The following is a 20,277-nucleotide window of genomic DNA, read 5'->3' as shown; positions in this document are numbered from 1 at the left end:
CCTGACACAGGAGGTCCTCTAGCCACATTTGTTGAAATGAGAGAAAATACGTTTCCTAGTACCAAAGGAGGGTAACGCTGTCTCCTGACAGAAGCCCGCCCCACAGACTCGTGTGCTGAGCTTCCTTCCAGGTAAACAGGACTAATAATAGGGCTCTTCCTACTGTGAAATCCTGAAGTAAAGGCTGGGTAAAGGCAGGTCTGCCTCTCGGGGGGTCTGCCACATATTCATGTGGCCATCTTTTTCCCAGTGAGTAAAAACCTTCACCACTTCATGTGGGCCCTCAAGGCCCGAGTCACCAGCCCTGGCTACTGTGCCAATATATTTTTCTGCCCCTATAGGGCATAATTCCTTGTCCTTCTTATCAGATGGCTGACAGTGGGCTGGGAGGTAAAAGAAAAATATACATTTACATTTCATGTAAAACTTTCAGTTGCTATTAGCTTCCTTTCCTTCCAGGTAAGAGTCGAGTTTACTCTCGCAGAATGCTTATTACAATAATTGTTTATGATATTGGTACCATCTGTCTCTGACGCCACGATTCCCTCAGTTAAACATATGATTTTTCAACATTAGCCAAACAGCTGCTGTGGCTGACAGCACACAGGTTCAGCACTGTGTGGGAGAAACAACTTTCCACTCCCGTGCTCTGACTCTTCTTCCTGAAGTCACCTCAAGAAACTAGATTTTCCTAATGGTTGTTTAAACAGGCTCTCGAAAACTGAAGAGTAAGTAGATGGGATAAGCTCGGCAGACTGGTGTTACTTAAACCACATTAAATATTATTCTTCATGTACAAAAAGTGTACAGAAGGCGGTTGTAAGGTTTTGCAAATGTGGGAAACTGTAATCGTTACTGGGAATCTATTTGTCAAACACATGACGAATATTGCTTCCCGAAGTTCCACCTTTTCCAGGGTTCAAAGCCATGAACTGAAGCAAGGTGCGATCAGCCAACCCGGGAAGATAGGCGTCTTCACTTTGGGAACTAATACTGATTCGCTGACTTATTGAGATTTATTTTTCATTCCTTTATTTTTATAGTGGCTGACGGAGGTTTTATTTTATTATTTTGATAGAAAGGGAATCCAAAGTTTGATTTGATGACAGATGCCACAGACGGCGGAGGAAGTTTACTCAAGAACGCAGAAATCCTGGGGCGCCTGGGTGGCACAGCGGTTAAGCGTCTGCCTTCGGCTCAGGGCGTGATCCCGGCGTTGTGGGATCGAGCCCCACATCGGGCTTCTCCACTATGAGCCTGCTTCTTCCTCTCCCACTCCCCCTGCTTGTGTTCCCTCTCTTGCTGGCTGTCTCTATAAGTCGAATAAATAAATAAAATCTTTAAAAAAAAAAAAAAAACAAAGAACGCAGAAATCCTGACAGCATCAACGGGACTGACGATAATGACGAACGCTGGCTGAACACGGGCCATGAGCCAAGTTCTGTTCAGTGCACTTACTAACGTTCACTCCTTCATTTCTCACAAAAGTTCATCCTTTTTTATTGTACCAATTTACACATGATGAACCTCGGGCGAAAGGGGTGAAGTGATTGCCTAGATCCCCATGGAATTGTCCATTTGGGAATCTCCTACCTTAGGTCTTTGTGTATAGCTAACACTAAACAGAAGGCCTGAAGAGACTTTAAATTTCCCTCTTTTCTCTACACTGTTTTTCCTCTTGGTGTTGAAGGGTAGCTTCCCTGTTATTACTCCCCCCCACAGCCCTCTTAAAAAAAAAAAGAAAATTTAACCTTTCATCATTTACATTTGGGCATGCATTCACGCCCCTGCTTTGACTCTTTCAGACATTTTCATTCTTCAACTCCATCTTTGTGAGACTAAAGGCTTTGTCTCTTGTTAAGGAATCTCTGGCCAAAGCACCCAGTGAGGAACAATTGGCCGACTCTTGACATCCCCACGGTCTATGTCAAGCACAGCCTGGTCTCCCTGGGGGGCAACAGGTCCTTCCTGACTAGAGAGGCCAAGGGCCACGGCTTTATAAATGACTGCTGGTGAGTGCCTTGAGTGGTGGGTGGCTGGGGGGAGGGGGCAGCGCATTCCTGGCAAGTCAGCTCATTCTTGGAAGAGAGCACTTTGGAACTGCAACCCCAGCCCACCTGCCAGCTAGCCCTGTGACCCTAGGAAGGAGGCCCGTGCAGGAGAAAGACACCACAAATGGCGTCTTTTCTCTGTTTGGTTACGGTTTGTCAGTCACAGTGTATCCCTACTTGGAGCTTTTGAAGAGGATCCAGGGCTCAGGGCTCTCCAGAATCAACTGTTCAGAGCTGAGCCTCGTTCCTCAACATCAGTACCCAGCCCCACATGCCCCCCTCTGTGGGCCGCATGCACCCGCATTCAAATGCTAACCACAGTGGTGGGACTCAGTGACCCAGAAGTAATAGCAGCAGAGTGCCCTATAATCCCCAAAGTCATCTGACTCCATCCAGTCACTTCTGCCCCTCCCTCGGAGAAATGTGCTTGTCTGTCACACAGGGCCAAAGGCCTCTGGCCAGACCGAGGGCTGGCCTCTCTGACTGCCACCGAGTTGCAAAAGAAATCATCTTTCCTCTACGTTGGCACAAGGACGAAGGTCCTTACACGGTGATCACACTTCGCAAAACTGTCCCCGCCGGGCACTGGCCCTCGAGGGGGCTGGGGGTGGCTGGGGTGGCGGGGGCCACTGAACAGCTCCCTTTCACTGGCCGCCGCGCCTCACCCAGCTTTTCATCACGCAGCAAACGTTCACACTGAACTGAAAGCAAGCATCAAAGGAGCAGGCGGCCTCGCCCCCCTCCAAAATTCCGCAGCCTTTGTTGTCCCTGGAGCTGGGTGGTTATTGAACTTTGCAGACCTGCTGGGCCTGGAAAGTGAAAACACCCTCCGGAGCCAGCAGGGGTGGTGCTGTGTGCCTGGGAGATAGGGCCTGTTCCTCGCGGTTGCCATGGCGCCCTGACACCGAGATCATGCCTTATGAATGTCACCGGGGTCTGTGACTAAAGTTGTTTATGAGTCAAAAGTCTCACGGAACTACAGCAGGAAATGGTGGCCGAGGCTCTCGGGGGGCTGTGGGAAAGAAGGATGGGGCGTCACGGAGCCTGTCCTGCCTTCCCCCTCCTTGGTCTGCCAAGGAAGACAGTCTTTAAATACAACGTGGAGCGCGAGACACACCGCGCAGGGTGACATTTCATTCGTCACGGTGCATGAGACAGCGAGCGAGAAGGAGTCTTTTAAATCATCCACTGTCCCGCTATAGTTTTAAAATATGACGATCCTGCACTTTGTGGTTCAGCCAGGGGCTCGGAACTCCGCTCTGCGAGGCCCTGGAAAATGCTGCCTTCTGACCATGTGGCTCACTCTTTCCCCTTTGTTCTCCAGCGTGGAGGGTTTCCACTGTTCCAGAGGAGGATGGGGAGAACACGGGGCACCAGGGGACGCTTCGGGAAGAGAGTCCGTGCACATGCCACTTAAATTCTACCTTACACTGGAAATTCAGATCGGTTGTAAAAAGTTAGAACATGATCCTTAAATTCATGTCCTAAAATAGAAAAGGCTTATTTTTTCAAAAAGGGTTTCCTGTGATAGTCTTTTATATACCTAGCTCCCTGTGTTCATTTAAAATATTATTCTGTTAATGAAAAGGACCTCTACAAAGCATTTCAGGACTTCCCACATGGCCTGTGTTGAGACACCTTTATCCTCCACGCCCCTCTCCTTCCCAAGGTCCCTCCCCCCGATTTCTGAGGCAGACGAGGGCTCCTCACCTCTGACACGGTGCAGTTGAGCTGGAAGATCTGCCCTTCTCCTTCCACCTGCCGCACGCAGAGTTTGCAGACCAGCTCCACTGTATTCAGGCTAGATCTCTCCAGGGTGAATGTGCAGTGGAGGTTTCTCTGAGACCCACTCCAGATATGATAAAAAGGAATTTCCTAGAAGATATAACCATGTTAACCACCGGTGAGGGACAAACACTGAAAGCAACTCTCGGACACTGCCTGCCAAGTACCTTTCTCGGGAGTACACGAGTAATCCTTGAGACAGGCCCGTGCATAAGGACATCCCAACCCGCTTTTCGGAGGAAAAAAACGAGGCCCAGAGATGTTAAATAACAACCCTCCCCAGCCCCAAATCCCAGCTAGTAAGTGGCAGAGCTGAGATATGAACCCAGGGAGTCAGCCTCCAGAATCTGTATACCTAACCAGTCTGCCACTTCTCTGTCATTTACAAAAGAAGCCATTGTGGTTTTTCAAAAGTTTAGTGAATTCCCAAAATAAAACCCTCACGCTCCAGTCATTGCTCATTAAAAGGAATCCCTGCCGTGGCGTTCTGGAGAAAAGCAAAGAAAGTCTAAAGGGTAAAGCACTGATCCACTCCCCTTTCATGCCTGTGAGCTCCCACCGCACAGGACAGGAGAAAGCCAAAACTCACTGCAAGGGGGACACGGGGAGCCCCGATGAGCTGCCGCAGAAAATCCTTGGCCCAAAAGCACCAAGCCTCTAACAGACTACCTTTTCTAAAAGTCTAGACCACCTTAAAGAGCCCATCCTAAAATCTTGTTTCCATAAAGGAAAGAAAAGGTTGATACATGAAAAAAAAAAAAGTGTGGGGGGAGAATGTGGTGGTTAAGAGCAGAGGCTCTGGAACCCAATTCAGTACAGATGAGAACACCCTCCCCTTGCTTACTTGGTGTATGGGGTAAATTAACCTTCCCATGCCTCAGTTTCCTTAATCTGTGAAGAAGTAGCAAAAGAGTACCTAATCATTGACCTGCTGGGGTTAAATGAGAGAAATCGAAGTGCACGGGTATCTGGCAGATGGTAAGAATTCAGCCAGGCTTGGCTTGAACTACTATCAGATTATCATTATTATTAAAATAGTATTTTCCATTATCATTGCACAAAGGATACTGTTCATAAAAGGGAAAGATTTATGGAGTTTTATGGCAGTTGCAAATGAAGGGACAGAAGAAAGCAAAGGAAGAGATTTAATGAGAAAGTCAAAAGCCAGATCCCTCTGCCGAGTGCTGAGTTATAGAGAAGCATCTGGGAGGCACCCCCCGTGAAGGCCCCAGAGTGTTAGCAAGCTAGGAAGTTTGTTTCCCACAACTTATGTGTAAGTACTAGACCTACGAGACTAAGAGTGAGCTGGACATCTCCGCTTCACTCTTAGTATGCTCACTGACTTCTATGAGGACGTCGCACAGCAGTGGAGCAGCAGTGCTGGGTGTGGGATTCGAGTCCAAGTGTGTCTGCATCTCCTGGCACCGCACATGAGGCTAGAGATCCCGTCGCAAGCCTCCTGGGGGCTCAGAGACGTGGGCGGGCAGGGGGACAACCCCTGGAGAGGCCTCTGCTTTTCCCAAGCGTCCATGCAGTGAGACTTTGAGGTTGTGTTTATCAATTCAGTGTTAACACTTATTCTGAAAACGAACTGAAATGATGGACTTGGAAGTCCTTTTACTAAAAATAAAACAATGACAGTGCAATTGTTTGAAGGAGAATTAAGAAAAAAAAATTCTTTCAAATATTCTAGAGTATTTTTCAGAAATCCTAAATAACTCTTATACCATTGTAGAGAAACAAGTACTGATACAGAATTCATTTCAAAAAAGGAATATCTTATGTCTAAATAATTTTAGACTTCTTTCTTGGAGCTGTCTCCCATCCTTTGGTTCAGCTCGGGAACCTTACCTGATACTTCGCCAGCAGTTTACTTTTCCAGAGGGAATGGGTGATATCGTGAATCGACAGGCGCAGGTTGTGGGAGCTGCCTTTAAAACGGACAGCCTTAGGTTCTTCCAGGAGCTGTCCTCCCATCTGTCTCTCAAGCTGCAACACTTCCTACAATGACATGCCCAAAGTCAAAAGCAAATCTCCGACTCGTATGACTTCCGCTGGCTGGCTCGCTCATCATAGGAGTACGTTTCCTCGCACCTCCCCCACACCACAACTAACTCGTGCACACTCCCACTTCTGCAGCCTGGAGACCCTCCAACTGAAGCCCCTGCCAGTCCTCCTGACCATCAACTCTCTTTCAGCAAACTGCATCGTATGCTGTGAGGCAAATTCGGTGCAGTCCGCATTTCCCGATGGACAAGTGGAATCAAATCCTGGAAAATGACAATCAGATCCCCATGTGGGAGGAACTCCAAATGAAAGAAAATACCGGCAGAAATAGAAATAAACAGTTAAAGTAAGTAGATTTTCAATAAACTTTTAGAGAAAAGGGCAAATCACTAGAAAACAAACCCATGTCTTGGACTTGGCAAAACTAGCCAACAAGTAAAGATGTGGAAAGCATCTGGGGGATGCCCCCCCCAGTTTTATGTAGTTTCTTTACCTACAGAAATAATAAGGTTTTTGCTTAAAATTATCCATTGCACAATTCCCAGTTATCAAAAACTAAAATAAAATATACTCATTATCTGTCCTATTAGAGGAAAATACACTGATACAGATTAGGAAGGTCTGTCAGCACCAAATACTAAACTAAACAGTTACTCAGATTAAACTTGGAAACGGATATCTCATTTCTCAAGAACCGTGGCTGATCCAAAAATTTGCTATGTAACTTTACTTATACTATAAAGATGTAACATGAAGACAAATTCTAAATATACTTTCATTCCTCAAGCAAGCTAATGGGAGTTAACGAAGCATTTCCAAGTACAGCTGCAATTATCCAAACAACAGCAAACCATAAGTTATCAATGAACGAAATATGCTGTCTCCTTTGTTGTCAGAACCACCCCTGTGCACACACAGCTCCCGCCGTGCTTTAAAAGTTTTAGTGACACAACATGTGTAGGCAATTCCCTGTGCACACACAGCTCCCACCGTGCTTTAAAAGTTTTAGTGACACACATGTGTAGGCAATTTGTGACATTTCTCTTTCTTTCTTTTTTTCTTTCTTTCTTTCTTTCTTTCTTTCTTTCTTTCTTTCTTTCTTTTTCTTAACGGTTCAGGAAAATAATGGATTTTCTAAAAATATAAAAGGAAAACACGATCTTCTTTTTTGGTGACATTTCAGTTGGAAGCATGGGGTTCAATAACACAGGCGCCCACTTGGGTCATTCCACACGCACGTACTGGGCACCTACCAGAGCACCGAATGCAGATGGATCACAGCAGAGAACCGTGAGTATGGGAACCAGATTGCGTCTTACCCAGAAATACATCCACTTTGCATTTGTTGAATGAATTCTAACCCACGCACATGTAGCCCAGGAAGTGCAGAGCTTATACCAACATCATTGATTAGATGTAAACAGCTCATTTCTAGCTGCTGCTTAGTGGTTCTTAGCATCCATCATCTTTGAGTCAGGCCACTATTCGGAACGACGCAAGCTGCTGAAAGGTCCTCTACCGTGTAGGAAATATTAGGATAATGTGGAATATGGTCTCAGACATGGATTCCTCTAATTAGTGTTTAATGGAAGAGATGAGGCCATAGCAGACTGACGGGGAGACGGGCACGGTCCAGCTGCTTCGAAGTATGAACACGGGGCGCACTCACCCTTGCTAGCTGAAGAGGAGTTATTACTTGTGACAGGAGTCTGAGCAGTCAGCCGACTCCCGACCAGGCAGTCGGCTACCGGGACACATATGTTGTGTCCTGGCTCTCTGCGCCCCCAGCTCAGCAGGCTCTCAGGCGCCCCGAGAAGCCGTACGGATCTACCCAACCCAGAGTCGCACATGTTCCTCGCGGAACACTTCGCACTCCGCTCCTCGACAAGAATCCGGCCATGTGGAAATGAAGATGACGAAGACAAGTGAGGGTTAACTGCAGTTTCTTCTGCCGCAGCAACAAGGCATAATGAGCTTATGTTGATCATGTCTGGTGTCTAGTTAGCATAATAGAGAAAGCTGATGTTCCCAGTGAACCTGGCACCTGACAAATTCTAAAGCTAAAATGATGTTTGTTTATAAGCCATTAGAAGAAAAGAAACATAATTAGAAATCTTTGAGATTACAGTCATGCCAATCAATCAGTTCCAGCTTCTTTCCAGTACACCCTAATTACCTCATCAAGACGTCTAAAGAGCAATCGATAGTAATTATCTGATTACTATAGATCTTCATTATGTCCAAATTATCTCCCTGGGATGTCTAAAAGAAGATGCATTGTATTCTGGGAGGAAATTGTACCCAACAACGTATAATCCCACCCCATTCCTACAATCAACATAGATTGCCAGAGGATATGGAGAACATTATCAGTTCTCTTGGCAGGGAGGACCATTGAAAAAAACCTCAACTGCCTATTGGCCATGACCTTGAAGTCAAGAAATCTAATACCACAGATGAACGCAAAGTCTGGGTTGGAGTCAGCCCAAGAATAAGCCCCAGTCCTTGGTTTCTTCGGCATTGACCTCAAAAGGCATGATTAAGAGTTCTCACTAGTGGGGAAAGACGGCGTTGGCTTGAGCCTTTTTTGAAAGTACCAAGTAAAATGCCATTTTATTTAATATTATTTTATTTTAAAGATTTAAAGATGTATTTTTTTTATTTTAGAGAAAGAAAGTGGGGGCGGGGAGGGGCAGCGGGAGAGAGAATCCCAAGCAGACTCCCCGCTGAGCATGGAGCCAGACGAGGGGCTCAATCTCATAACCCCAAGATCAAGACTTGAGCCAAAATCAAGAGTCAGACGCTTAACTGACTGAGCCGTCCAGGCACCACAGGAAGATGTCATTTTAAAGATAATGAAGCTAGAGAACACATCTCCTTATTCTTAAGCTCTCTGTTTTTCCACCAACCGGGAATGACAGAAAGCGGCTGCACAGAGCTGGGAGGAACCGAGCTTTTTTATGCCCTTTGATTAGATACGAACCCTGGTGAGAGAGAAACTGCCCGTCGGGCTGCACCCGCGCTTACGGCAGAGGTCCCTCTCCAAACATATCCGATTGCATACGCCTAACCAGTCCAACACCTGAGCATGCATTTGATGCTTCTTTATAAACGGTATACCTATATTATCACAGCAGTAAGTTACTATATTACATTACACAATACACATAAGGTTAAAAGCTGAATAAACACAGAAGTATTCTTATCTTTTTTGCCCCCAAAGTTCATTGGACCTGCGGCGTGTGAGGGCCATTTTGGAGACCACTGGCTTAGGCAAATGTCCTTTCACTGCTACCGCTGGGAGAAATCAGCCCTGGAATAAATGATTCAGTAAGAAGCATCCTTACCAAACTTAAATTTAATGTTCTTCCTGAGAAGTAGCAACTGATATCACACTCAGGATGTTCGACTTTAAGGAAACATAACAAAATAAAGGAGAAGACAATAACCAAAGCACAAATTAAAAATATTAAAGAGAATTAAAGATATTGTAAGTGATAAATAAGGCACCTCCTTCGAAACTACAATCATCTAAAACTCCGTGAGTCAGAGACGACTCGACACAGCAAACCCACATCCAGATTTGAGCTTCCCGTGCTCTCTTACACACCAAGTTTTTTGACAAGGACAGGACACGACTGCAAATGTTATCTTCTCTTCCTTATGATTTTCTTAATAACATTTTCTTTTCTGTAGCTTACATTATGGTAAGAATACAGTGTATAATATATACAGCATACAACACGTGTTAATCTGCTATTTATGTCATTGGTAAGGCTTCTAGTCAACAACAGGCTATTAGTAGTTAATTTTTGGGAAGTGAAAAGTTACATGCAGATTTTCAATTGCATGGGGGATTGGTGCCCATAAGTCCCATATTGTTCAAGGGTCAACTATATAAATTTTACATCAGAAGAGAGAAGCAAGCCCCCTTGATACACTAGTCAGCCTTGTGTTCCATACTGTTATGTTTTTAACTGTCGTAATGTCAATTACGTTATAGCAGATCCCACTTAAAAATATGCTGTAACTTATATTTCAAAAGGCTTGGTTTTCTGAGTTCCTTCTGCATGAAATCATTTTATTATACATATGATACACAGAAGGAAGAGGACATAAAAATAACAAATGTATGAATCAATAAGATATAGCTTTACAGTTAAATGCTTTCCTCTCCTTAATCTTCCTGAGAGCATTCATTCAACATCAGTAAAACGCACATGGCCTGCCAGGAACCGTGTCAGGCTCTGGGGCACACGGACGGGTCCCCAACCCTGCCTCATACCACTCACGGTGGGGAGATCACCGTGTAAACACGTGACCACAGCACTGTGCGCTCAGCTCTAAGACAGCTTCCAGACAGCTGCTCTGGGGTCACACAGTTAGGGTACTTCATGCACCTTAAGAGAGAATAAGAACAAAACATATTTAAGGTCAAAGATTTAGTTAGACTTCAGAAAAATAGAGTGACCTTGGAAAGAAATGCCATCATAGGAATTAGGGTCAGCTAGGCTCTTTGTTCTCAGAAATATAAATGTCACCTTCCTTTGCAAAGGCTGTCCTCTGTCTTGGCAGGACCGCCCCCCCCTTGGCTCTGGGTGACTCCACCTGTTGCTTTGACGAGCTTGCTCTGCTTCTCCAAGAAGGGGTCACTTTCTGACTGCCTTCGAATGTCCGTCTTCACCCCTGCAACTTAACCTTGAAAAGACTCTCTCAGGGGTCAGTTATTAGCAGAGGTGGGAAGCCACGCAGGCCCCCCATGGTAACGTCACCAGGAGCAGGCCCCCGTGTGAGGATGCGAGCAATCCTGTAGGATGCTGTGTCCCCAGCTCAGTGGCTGCCTGGCGCAGGCTCTTTGGTGGCCCTGAGTGAGGGCTGTTTTGATTCAGGGGGCCTGAGAGGGATCGCTCAGAAGGCAGGGACAAGAGATTCCGCAGGAGAAACACGCGGCTTTCACAATAACCAATTAAACCAGGACATTATCCATGCCAAGCCATTAGCCTGGGCCACTTAAGAGCCACAGTAAATCTTGGCTGTTTTAAAGGCCTGTGCTTGCGTACAAAGGGAGCACCTCGGGCCTGTACCCAGAGCTCTCCCAGGCTCTTAGCCCGGAGGGTCAGCTCTCACGAAGGTGTCACGGGGCAAGGCGAGTGGGAGGTGCCTCACAGCTTCCACACTCCGGTTTTCCTAACCCCAGAATTTTTCATGCCACGTTATTGCTGGGTTTAGACCGCATCTGCCTCCAGGCCACTTTGGTGTCAGTCTCACAGCTCGAGCTCGGGAGAGCCCCCAGGCAACAGAGCTGCCGCTCAGCTCAGAGATGCTCGGAGCTCAGGTTTCAGAAGGTGAGAAGTCTCTGCCCGAGGGGGCTTTGTGCCAGGGACTGTGTGAGCTGCTGCGGCCCTGGCTCTGTTCTCTGGGCTCCCCCTCCTCCTGCTCAGGAACCTGCCTCCTCTCTTCCCAAGGCTCCAAACCACACGGCCTCCTTGGTTGGAAGCACTTGTTTTAGCTTCCAGTCCCTCAAGAAGGGATCATCTTATCTGTGGGTTACAAGCCTTTAGCCCCCCCCACCCCCCTCATTTTCCTCACTGCCTTCCCAGCAATTCTTTCCTTTCCTTATTAGAAATCTCATCAGCTAGAGAGACAAAGGAGGAAACAAATGATTAAACTTGAATCTCATATAATGCATTCAAATATCTTCTGGAACAGAAGGCTGGAAGGAGGTTAAATCAAGGCTTTGTTTTATGTTGTCTGGCTTTGTTCTCTGCGTTGTGTGGATGGGATTTGTCCGTGCACTCTTTGTTCCTGATGGAAACAGAAAGCCCTGATTCAGCTGTATTCAGTGCTGCCAAGGAGCCTGGGGCCAGCCCTGGGAACCTCGGCTTTGCGATCAGAGGTTTTCAGCCCCGGGACAGCCGGGCAGAGAGGCACCCGCGCTCCCCGCTCTGGCCCTGGCGCCCGACCAGGCCCTGGAGACTGACTGGCGCAGTTCATGCCCTGGGCCCTACCTTCACCACCCTTCTGCCACATGGGCCAGGGGTCTCAGGCCCCAAACCAGATAACATTCAGCCTGCCACACGTGCCTCAAAAGACCAACCCTCAAGTGTCGTGCTGGCTTGGTTTAAAAGAAATCACATCTCCATTCAGACTTTATGGAACCTGCCTTGCTCCTGTCCATTCTTTAATTCCGTGCTGAGACCTGCCCTTGTCATTGGGGACGAGAAATTTCTCTTTTTGCTACTGAGGCTCTCTGTCGCTCTCACAGCTGTGGGCCTGCATGCTTCCCAAACAGAGGCCACAGAGAGCGGCTGTCCTTCTCTGCTGGTCCCTGCCAGCTCTTCAGCAAAGCTGCTCTCCGTTCCCGCAGCCTGACTCCCCTCCTCTGGCCGCGGGGCCCCGTGGGGGCACATCCAACTGTCAGGCCGCCTTGCCCACCTGCTCGGGTCACCACCGCGGGCTCTGCTCCCTAGTCTTCCTGCACTCACACCGGGGTGCAGTGCTCTCTCCCCACGTGCGTCTGCCACATTTCATCCCTCATGATAACAAGGCTGGACTCTGGTGACCGTGGGCAAACATTCCCCGTCAAGTCACTTTATTTCCAGGGCTCTACCTGCTGCTCCCGCAGCTGCTGCCGCCACGGATGCTTGGTCTGGGCTGCCACGTCTGGCCCGCCCAGTCAGTGTGCTTTGTGACACGTTTAAAGCAAAATGCCAAAGGGTGGCACTCGAGGAAGTGGTGGAGCCCCTTGTCCACCTCTGGACATACTTCTAAGGAAAAGATGATCTCTCACATCTATGGAATTAAGAATGGACTTTTGAGGTTGTTCTAGAACCTCCGAAGTAATCTTGTATTTCTTTTCACCACTGAATATGCCATTTTAAAATTTCTATGTTAGTTTCTATTTTTGCCATAAGAAATTACCATAGGCTTCGTGGCTTTAAATAACTCAAATTTATTACCTTACAGTTGTGTAGATCAAAAGTCTGGCCCTGATCCCACTGAACTAAAGTCAAGGTGTGGTTAGGGCTGCCTTCCTTTTCGGAGGCTTTAAGGGAAATTTTGCTTTTCTGTCTTTTCCACCTTCCAGAGGTTGACCACGTTTTTGGGCTCAGGGTCCCCTTCCTCCATCTTCAAAGACAGCAATGGCACATCTCTCTGGTCTCTCCTCCACAGTCATGTCTCCCTTGGACTATAGCTGAGAGAAGTTCTCCACTTTCAAGCACCATGTAATTAGATTAGATCCACCCAGAAAATCCAGGATAATCTCTTCATCAAAAGGCCCATAACCTTAATCATATTTGCAAAGTCCCTTTTGCCATATAAGGTAACATATTTATAGGTTCTGAACATTATGTACAGATATCTTTGGGGGCCCCTATACTGCCTACCACAACTTTTATTTTTTCCTCTCTTTTCTTTCTCTCTCTGAAAAGAAATTCAACATGGCAGGTCATTTCCAAAATATATGATAGGGCCAGGACCAAATCTCATGAGAAGGTAATAAAGATTCAGTAAATTTAGATTCACCAAAAAGATCCCTGTCCGTAAATGGCTGACCAACGAGCCTGCCTACAAACCTGAAACTCACCTCACGATTAGATCACAATTAGATTTAATATCTTCCTTGAGCCATTATCTTCAAAATGCCGTTCTATCTAAATGCCCATCTAGGGATAACGAACATCAAAGTACCTGTTTTGTGCCAGGAAATTTAATAACTTTAACCTCTTTGCATTGTCTGAGGAGGCTAGTAGACCAAATGACTGTTAGTTAGAGGTCAAGTTCAGTGACCAAAGCCAACAGACCTGAGGAGGGGCAGAACCAACCCAGTTAGCCAGCCTAACTCCAGTTTCCCTACCACACCACACTTCCTTCCATATGAGAAGAAAAACACATTGCAACCTTTAACACATTATTTGGTGTTATCTAATACTTGTGTTACATGTACAAATATATTAACTTAATTGCAGAGACCAGCATCCTGAAAGTATAAAACACGGGTCAAGCTAGTTTTGAGGTTGTTTGAGGGAACTAAAAGAAAAGATAAGGCTAATGGGGCCAATTCAAGAGAGGGCCAGCCCTCATAAGCCCCGAAGAGGCAGGTTGGAGGTGTTCTGGGTTCTGTGGGGTCACAGCTGCCCTGGAGGGGGTGTCGGAAGGACAGGGGAAGGCATCAACAGCAGCATGAAAACAAAAGCTTCGCCAGGCTCCCTACGCCTGTCTGCAGCTGCGGCCAAGGACACAGAGTTTCGCACAACTCTCCAGGAGACCTCCCATTTCCTCTCATTTTCAGCATTTCTTTCATTTTCTCTTATTTTCCACATAATATGATCTTTCACGGAGTTTCTATACTCTAGACCGCAGCCTGAATTAGGGTATGTGAAAGCCAAAGAAATCCAAAGAAGACTATCCTCCATGCCAAGTGACTACACGAAGAGAACCAGCTTATGGTAATTCACATGTCCAGGTCCTATCATATACACGTTTGTCAGAAATTCAACAAACATCACATGTCGCCCATAACGTGTGACGGTTTACTATAAACCTCTTTATTACAAAAGGAAAATCTCAGAAACTGTACCCTCAGGACAGTGGGACAGACATGCCTTTTTTCCATGTAGATGTATGTTTCTCCCGGAGCGTTTTCAAACTTACCCAAATATAATCTTGTTCTCTATCGGTTTCTGGTCTTTTTATATTAGGATTTAAGTCTTTGCAAATAATGAGAGGAGAATGCCAATATTATTACTTTAATCACTTGAAGAGGGGAGAAACAAAAACTATGATTTTTAAAAAGATTTTATTTATTTATTTGAGAGAGTGAGCAGGGGAGGAGTAGAGGCAGAGGGAGAAGCCGACTCCCTGCCGAGCAGGGAGCCTGATGCGGGGCTCAATCCCTGGACTCTGGGATCATGACCTGAGCCAAGGGCAGATTCTTAACCGACTGAGCCACCCAGGTGCCCCCAAAACTGTGATCTTTGACCCAACTCCATCTTTACAATAGATGGGGCCTTTCTGTGTGAACCCAGAATGGCCTCTAAACTGTTTTTACAACTCTTAGCATCTTTATCTCTCTGTGTGAACTCACCCTCACATTGCTCCCACTGGTCCTTTGAGCACTTGCGAGGGAGAAAAGCCCACCCGAAAGGTGGATGAAGGACCCCCTGTCTCCCAGCAGCCTTGACTTTTATTCTGGCGCTCAACTCCAGCATCCTAATTCTCAGCAATGCTTCCAAACCATTAAAGACAGCTTTTAAGTTTCAGGTGACCATTTTTGCCTGCAGTCTTCACAAAACTCAGGGAAAGGGTCGCCAGGGCTGCCGAACTCAAAGAGCTGGGGCCGGGGGCGGGGGATGAAAGGATGCAGCAGGGTTGCTTGAGACTGACTGATGTGGTGGTCTCCTTTTTTTTCCTCCCCATTCACATGGACAGTATAAGCCCATATGATAAAAAGTGGGAATTAATATTCTCGATATGTTCACTTCCAGACATTGGGCCACAGGTTTTTCTAGTAGCTTTCCAGACTGCGTAGTTCTGAACCTCTGAGAATGAGTGCTGAGCTGCGCTCCCCCTCTGCCCCAGTCCAGCGTTCCGGGAGGGTTTCTGCAATTCTGAAGGAATTCCCAGTACACAGTGGTAACTAGAAGAAAAAATCAGGTCTGGGGAGACCCACTTTTGGGCACCATTTGCTGCGTTGGAGATGGAGGGGGGATTAGAGCACAAACAAGGAAGCAGAGCTCCTTTTCATCAGAGCCCAAACTGCGTGAGGAGAGGTTGAAATCAAAGGTTTGAACAGTAAAGGACAGGAGCTAAGGGAGGGTCCCTTGAGTGGCTCAGGAGTCGGGTCACCATACAGCATGAAGGGGCTGCCGGATGATCGGGGACGTGGGGAGCGCGGGAGAGACCGGGAGAAGCGCCCTGTGAGATCTGAGGAGTTGAGAAGGGATAGTGGAAGGAGTACGGAGAAGAGGGGGAAGCATAGGTTAGGGCAGCTACCTTGAGAGTAGAAGAGACTCAAGCAGACATGTATGATTGTCAGAGCAACCGAACAACCTGGAAGCAGACCTGGAGGGCCTGTTCAGGGGCGGTCCTCTTTAGCTGTGGGGATGAGAAAAACCTGCAGCAGCTCCAGCTGGCAAGAGATTTAGAGTGGAAGTGAGTTTCCTGGAGATTTGGAGAGGAGCAGAGGAGGGTTTGTGGACCAGGACATCAGCGGAGATGGAGGGAGGTCTTCCTTAAGAACCAAGGGTGGCCTGCGTGCCTTTTGTGCACGAGAGATGGAAAGTCAGATGTTGTGGCTGGAAATGGGGAGCTTCACAGGTGGGGATCCTGGCAGGTGGAGATGCTAATGAGGGTGAAATTCAGAGCACGACTACACTGGCGGATAGATAATGTGGGAGAACATGAAGGTCACCAGAATAACTTGGGACAAAGAACTGTGATTTGTGGTGACTTTGACTCTGAGAGGATGATAGGAATAAAATGAGTGGAAAGAAAGCCCCTGAGACAGGTACTGCTAGGCAGGGGGAAGGTACTGGGGGATTCGGGGCTAAGGAACTGAAGTAGATCATGAATGACAGAGGAACAGAATAAGAGCAGTAGAAAAAGCCCAGGCCTCCCAGTAGAACAATGCTCAAGAAGTGGTCCTGAGAAGTACTGGAACTCTTCTCTCTGCCTTGCCGTTAGTTCGAGGGAGTGGTCTTCACTTCACAGTCCCCAGGGACTGGGGGGGGAGGCCGTGTCACTTGGAAGATCCAGCTGCAGTTAATGTGAGCAGGTGAAGGGATGGTGGAGAGAACGGTTCAAGGATGTAGGAAAGTTTGTCTTTAGTAGGATTGAAGTTCCAGAAAGATCTGTGCAAGTGTTTAGGAGAACAGTTCTCAATCCTAGCTGCACAACAGAATAACCCAGGGAGTGCTCAAAGAAAAACCCCAATACTCACACCAATTAGATCAGATCCTTTGGCTGGCACCCCGGAGCAAGTCTTTTTTTTTTTTTTCCCCCAGAGCAAGTCTTTTTTCAAGCTACCCCAACTGAGCCCTCTGTGCATGGGCTGGAGAACCACTGACTCAGGAAGGGTGTGATGGGGGGGCAGCGTGTGGGCCTGCGGGAGGAAGAGGTGTTTGGAAAGGGAGTATTTATGGGCAATGCTGGCTAGAGAAACAGGGAGACGGCAGAGACTGGTGGGGAGCATTGGCAGGCAGGGTGCCAAGAAGGCAGCATTCAGGTAAGAAAGGGTCTTTCTGAAAATCAGCCCCAAGGTTCCAATTCAAGTGTGGGTGTTAGGCAGTGTTGCTGGGACTGAACTAATTGTCTCTTCAGTATGTTGGATAGACCATTTACCTCTAACTAGGATTTTGGTATTTTTACATTATTAAAAGGCCATGAGGTGCAAGAAAGCCTTATCCATTATTCATATTTGTTTCAGGCTAAGCGCTAGATCCCCAGATGCTGAGAATTTATAAATGTCTATTTGGAAAGCACTGAATGTGATTCAAAGTGCTCTTGGGTTGTTTTTAACTGCTTAAACCCATTTGTCGATCTTTCTCAGTGTTGACCATTTGCATTTCTTTTCACTAATTAAAACAATTAAAATTATTTTATTGAATTATTACTTTTTGCACGGATTTGTGTGTTTCTGTTGGGAAGAAAGGTCAAGAATGCCTAAGTATAAGAACTATGCGAGTGAATATAAAATACACGTATCAAACATTTCAAATATAATGCAAATCTTCTATAGTGTGCTTTTTACAATGAAGCTTCCCCGAATGATTAAAAGATGTGCCTTAATCAGATCCCATGACTCCACTACAAATACACTTCTCCCTATGCAGAATTTAAGTCTAGGATGATTTCTATCCTGACAGTGCCTTAGAAGCAGCACATCTGCAAGGAATATAAGAGAAATAACCAAAAGCTTGACACTATGGCTCCATGTTCACATCATTTATTCAACATCAGAAACTCTTACAAGGTCACCCACCAAAAATAGATCCTGTGTCTCATCCCCTCTGTGGGCCCAACCTGCAACACTCTGTTTTCAGTGACCCAGAACTACTTTCTGGAAACTCCAGAAGGAAATACTTTGATAGGTAGAAAAAAAGTCTTCCCTTGGCTTCTTGACACACTTTTTTTTCTTCCACTTCTTCTCTCCCTCCCATGGGTTTTCATCCTTCTATAACTCCCTTTGCTGGCTGCCCTTGCTCACGCCCTGCAATGGCAGGGCTTCCCTTGGTCCCCTATGTTCTAGGGTGTGACTCTTCCAGCAACTCGCACTATGAGTGGAGTCTAGACTGCAGCCAGCTGTCCAGGCGTGAAGCCAATGGCTGTGTGACCTAGAGCAAATTACTTCATTTTTCTTTGCCCTGATTTGAACATCTGAAAAATGGTGTTAATGGTATCTTACAGGGTTGCTGTCAAGATTAAATGAGTTAATAAGCATTTAGAATCATATGAGCCTAGCACACAGAATGTTCTCTGCGATGCTCATTATTTTTAACAATGTTTGTCTTATCCCTCTGCTCTCCCCTTGATGTTCTCCCTGATCACAGGGATGACAAATATCAACATTGTCTCGTCCCTGAGTCTCTACTTCAGGATCTGCTCTCTGTCCAGAAAGCCACACCCCTATTTCTAACTGTCCCTTGGGCATCTTTGTCCTGTTGTCTAACGCATAATTCTAACTTGGTATTAGAAAGTCACCATATCCACACCCCAAAGCTACCTGCCCCCTAAGTGTGCTACTGTTACTTAGAGGCACACTTGAACTTCTGCTCCACCCATTCAGTGTTGGTTGCCAGGTCCCACAGGTGTTACTACGGGACCTTTCACACCTTACTCCCTTCTCACTCCTCCGTCATCAGCCCAGATCTACGACGCTTTTCTTCTTGACTCTATCTTTTCACTGATGTCAGACTAATATTTCTAACGTATATTTCCAATCATGTCTTTCGTTGGTTTAAATCTCTCCACTGGCCCTCCAGTAACTCAAGACACTGAATCTCAACTCCTCTCTCTGGCAGTTGAGGTCTATCTCAATAAAACTCCTACGTATCATTCTGGGCTTACTGGAAATAATATGCTTGTATGGAGTCTGTTCCCTCTGTTTCTTCCCACTGTTCTCTTCACCTAGGTATTTTGTATTTTTTCCCATTATGCTGGTCAAACCCTACCCTTCATTTGGGCCAATTTCAAATGTTAGCTCCTTTTCAGATGTCCTGAAAATAATACTATACCCCCCCTCTCCTGAACTCTCTCCCAGAGGGCTTCACGCTCATCTATAGCATTTATCAGACTCTGACTTGTCTCCCAGTCCTTGGCATACTTCTTTTATTCCTCCTTCTAGATCATAACTTCTTCAAAGGCACTTACTCTATCCTTTAACGCTTCAAATGGGATAAAACGAATCGCGATAATAGCACCAGGAATTAAGCTCATTTATTCTGCAAAGCAGCAGCCTGTTGTCGAATGCTAACCCTCTTCCTCACAGTCCTCATAAAAAGAATGGGAAGGCATATAAATGCAGTGGCACACAAGAGGAACATACCGTGCGTGCAGTTATGCCAATTCCTTTTATAGGAAGCACGCGGCTGAGACAAACACGAAGCACATTATTCACCATCCATATCTCGTGGCCGAATTCTTCTACTTCTGAAGTTTTCATTAAAGGAAATCAAGGAGGGTAAACAAAAGGAGCCCTTGGGAGAAATCAGCACAACCGAAAGCACTCATTTATCAGCATGGCCTCAGAGAAATGTCTAATTTTTTTTAAACTGCATCTTTTGGGGCCAGATGCTTAGGCTCACGCGCCTGGGCTCACAGACGCCGATACCTCTGGGTGTGCGCCGCCACGCCACACCCCAGCTTCGGCTGAAGGTAAAGAAGGAGGTTCGGGCAGGAGCGACTTACCTTAAGGGCATCCTGGGTGTCATCCAGACAGTAGACGCGAACGCTGTACTCCAGAGATGAGCAGCAAAGGGGCCCGAAGATGGCCAGCTTCAGGCGCTTCGCAGCAGCTTTGGTGGTGGACTGCCCCACCAGGGCGTAGGTGCTGAGGTTCTCTGTGAGGAGGTGGCAAGCCTCTGCGTCCAGCTGAATGTAGCAGGGCGTCGTGAAGTTTTCCTCCCCAACCACCACCACATCCTGAAGGACAGGAAGGAAGGGGCCGTGGTTGAGCCACTGCGGGTCCTGCTGGCCGCCATGATGGTGGCCAGGCAGACAGAGCAGGACCTCTTCTGCTAAGTGTGATCATCCTTTTCCCTGTTTTTTTTTTTTTTTCCCTTTCTCGGGCTTTATTATACCTCTATTTCCCTTCTTAATCATTTTCTCCCTTCCCCTTGCCTTCGTTCTGCATTACTGGAATCGACATAAAATTCTAAAAGAAATTCATGAATTATCCTCTTAATTTCAGCGTACCTGAGTTTATTACCCGTTT

At 46.6% G+C, this 20,277-nt stretch overlaps 1 protein-coding gene across 4 annotated transcripts in view; it reads right to left on the bottom strand.

The window, feature by feature from the left end:
• UNC5C (unc-5 netrin receptor C) overlaps positions 1 to 20,277 on the bottom strand; it is a 338,832-nt gene that overhangs the window by 10,303 nt on the left and 308,252 nt on the right. For all 4 annotated transcript variants that reach the window (XM_019795351.2, XM_019795352.2, XM_002915290.4 and 1 more), the window contains 3 exons: positions 19,752 to 19,985; positions 5,688 to 5,837; positions 3,762 to 3,926 (listed from right to left, as the gene is read on the bottom strand). In XM_019795351.2, the coding sequence (XP_019650910.1) occupies positions 3,762 to 3,926; positions 5,688 to 5,837; positions 19,752 to 19,985 (549 nt within the window). The remainder of the gene's footprint in view (positions 1 to 3,761; positions 3,927 to 5,687; positions 5,838 to 19,751; positions 19,986 to 20,277) is intronic.

Source organism: Ailuropoda melanoleuca, chromosome 11 (assembly GCF_002007445.2).
Source record: "Ailuropoda melanoleuca isolate Jingjing chromosome 11, ASM200744v2, whole genome shotgun sequence".
In the NCBI taxonomy this organism is placed as follows: Eukaryota; Metazoa; Chordata; class Mammalia; order Carnivora; family Ursidae; genus Ailuropoda; species Ailuropoda melanoleuca.
The sequence above is the reverse complement of the archived record's forward strand: the minus strand, read 5'-3'. Positions and strand labels throughout refer to the sequence as shown.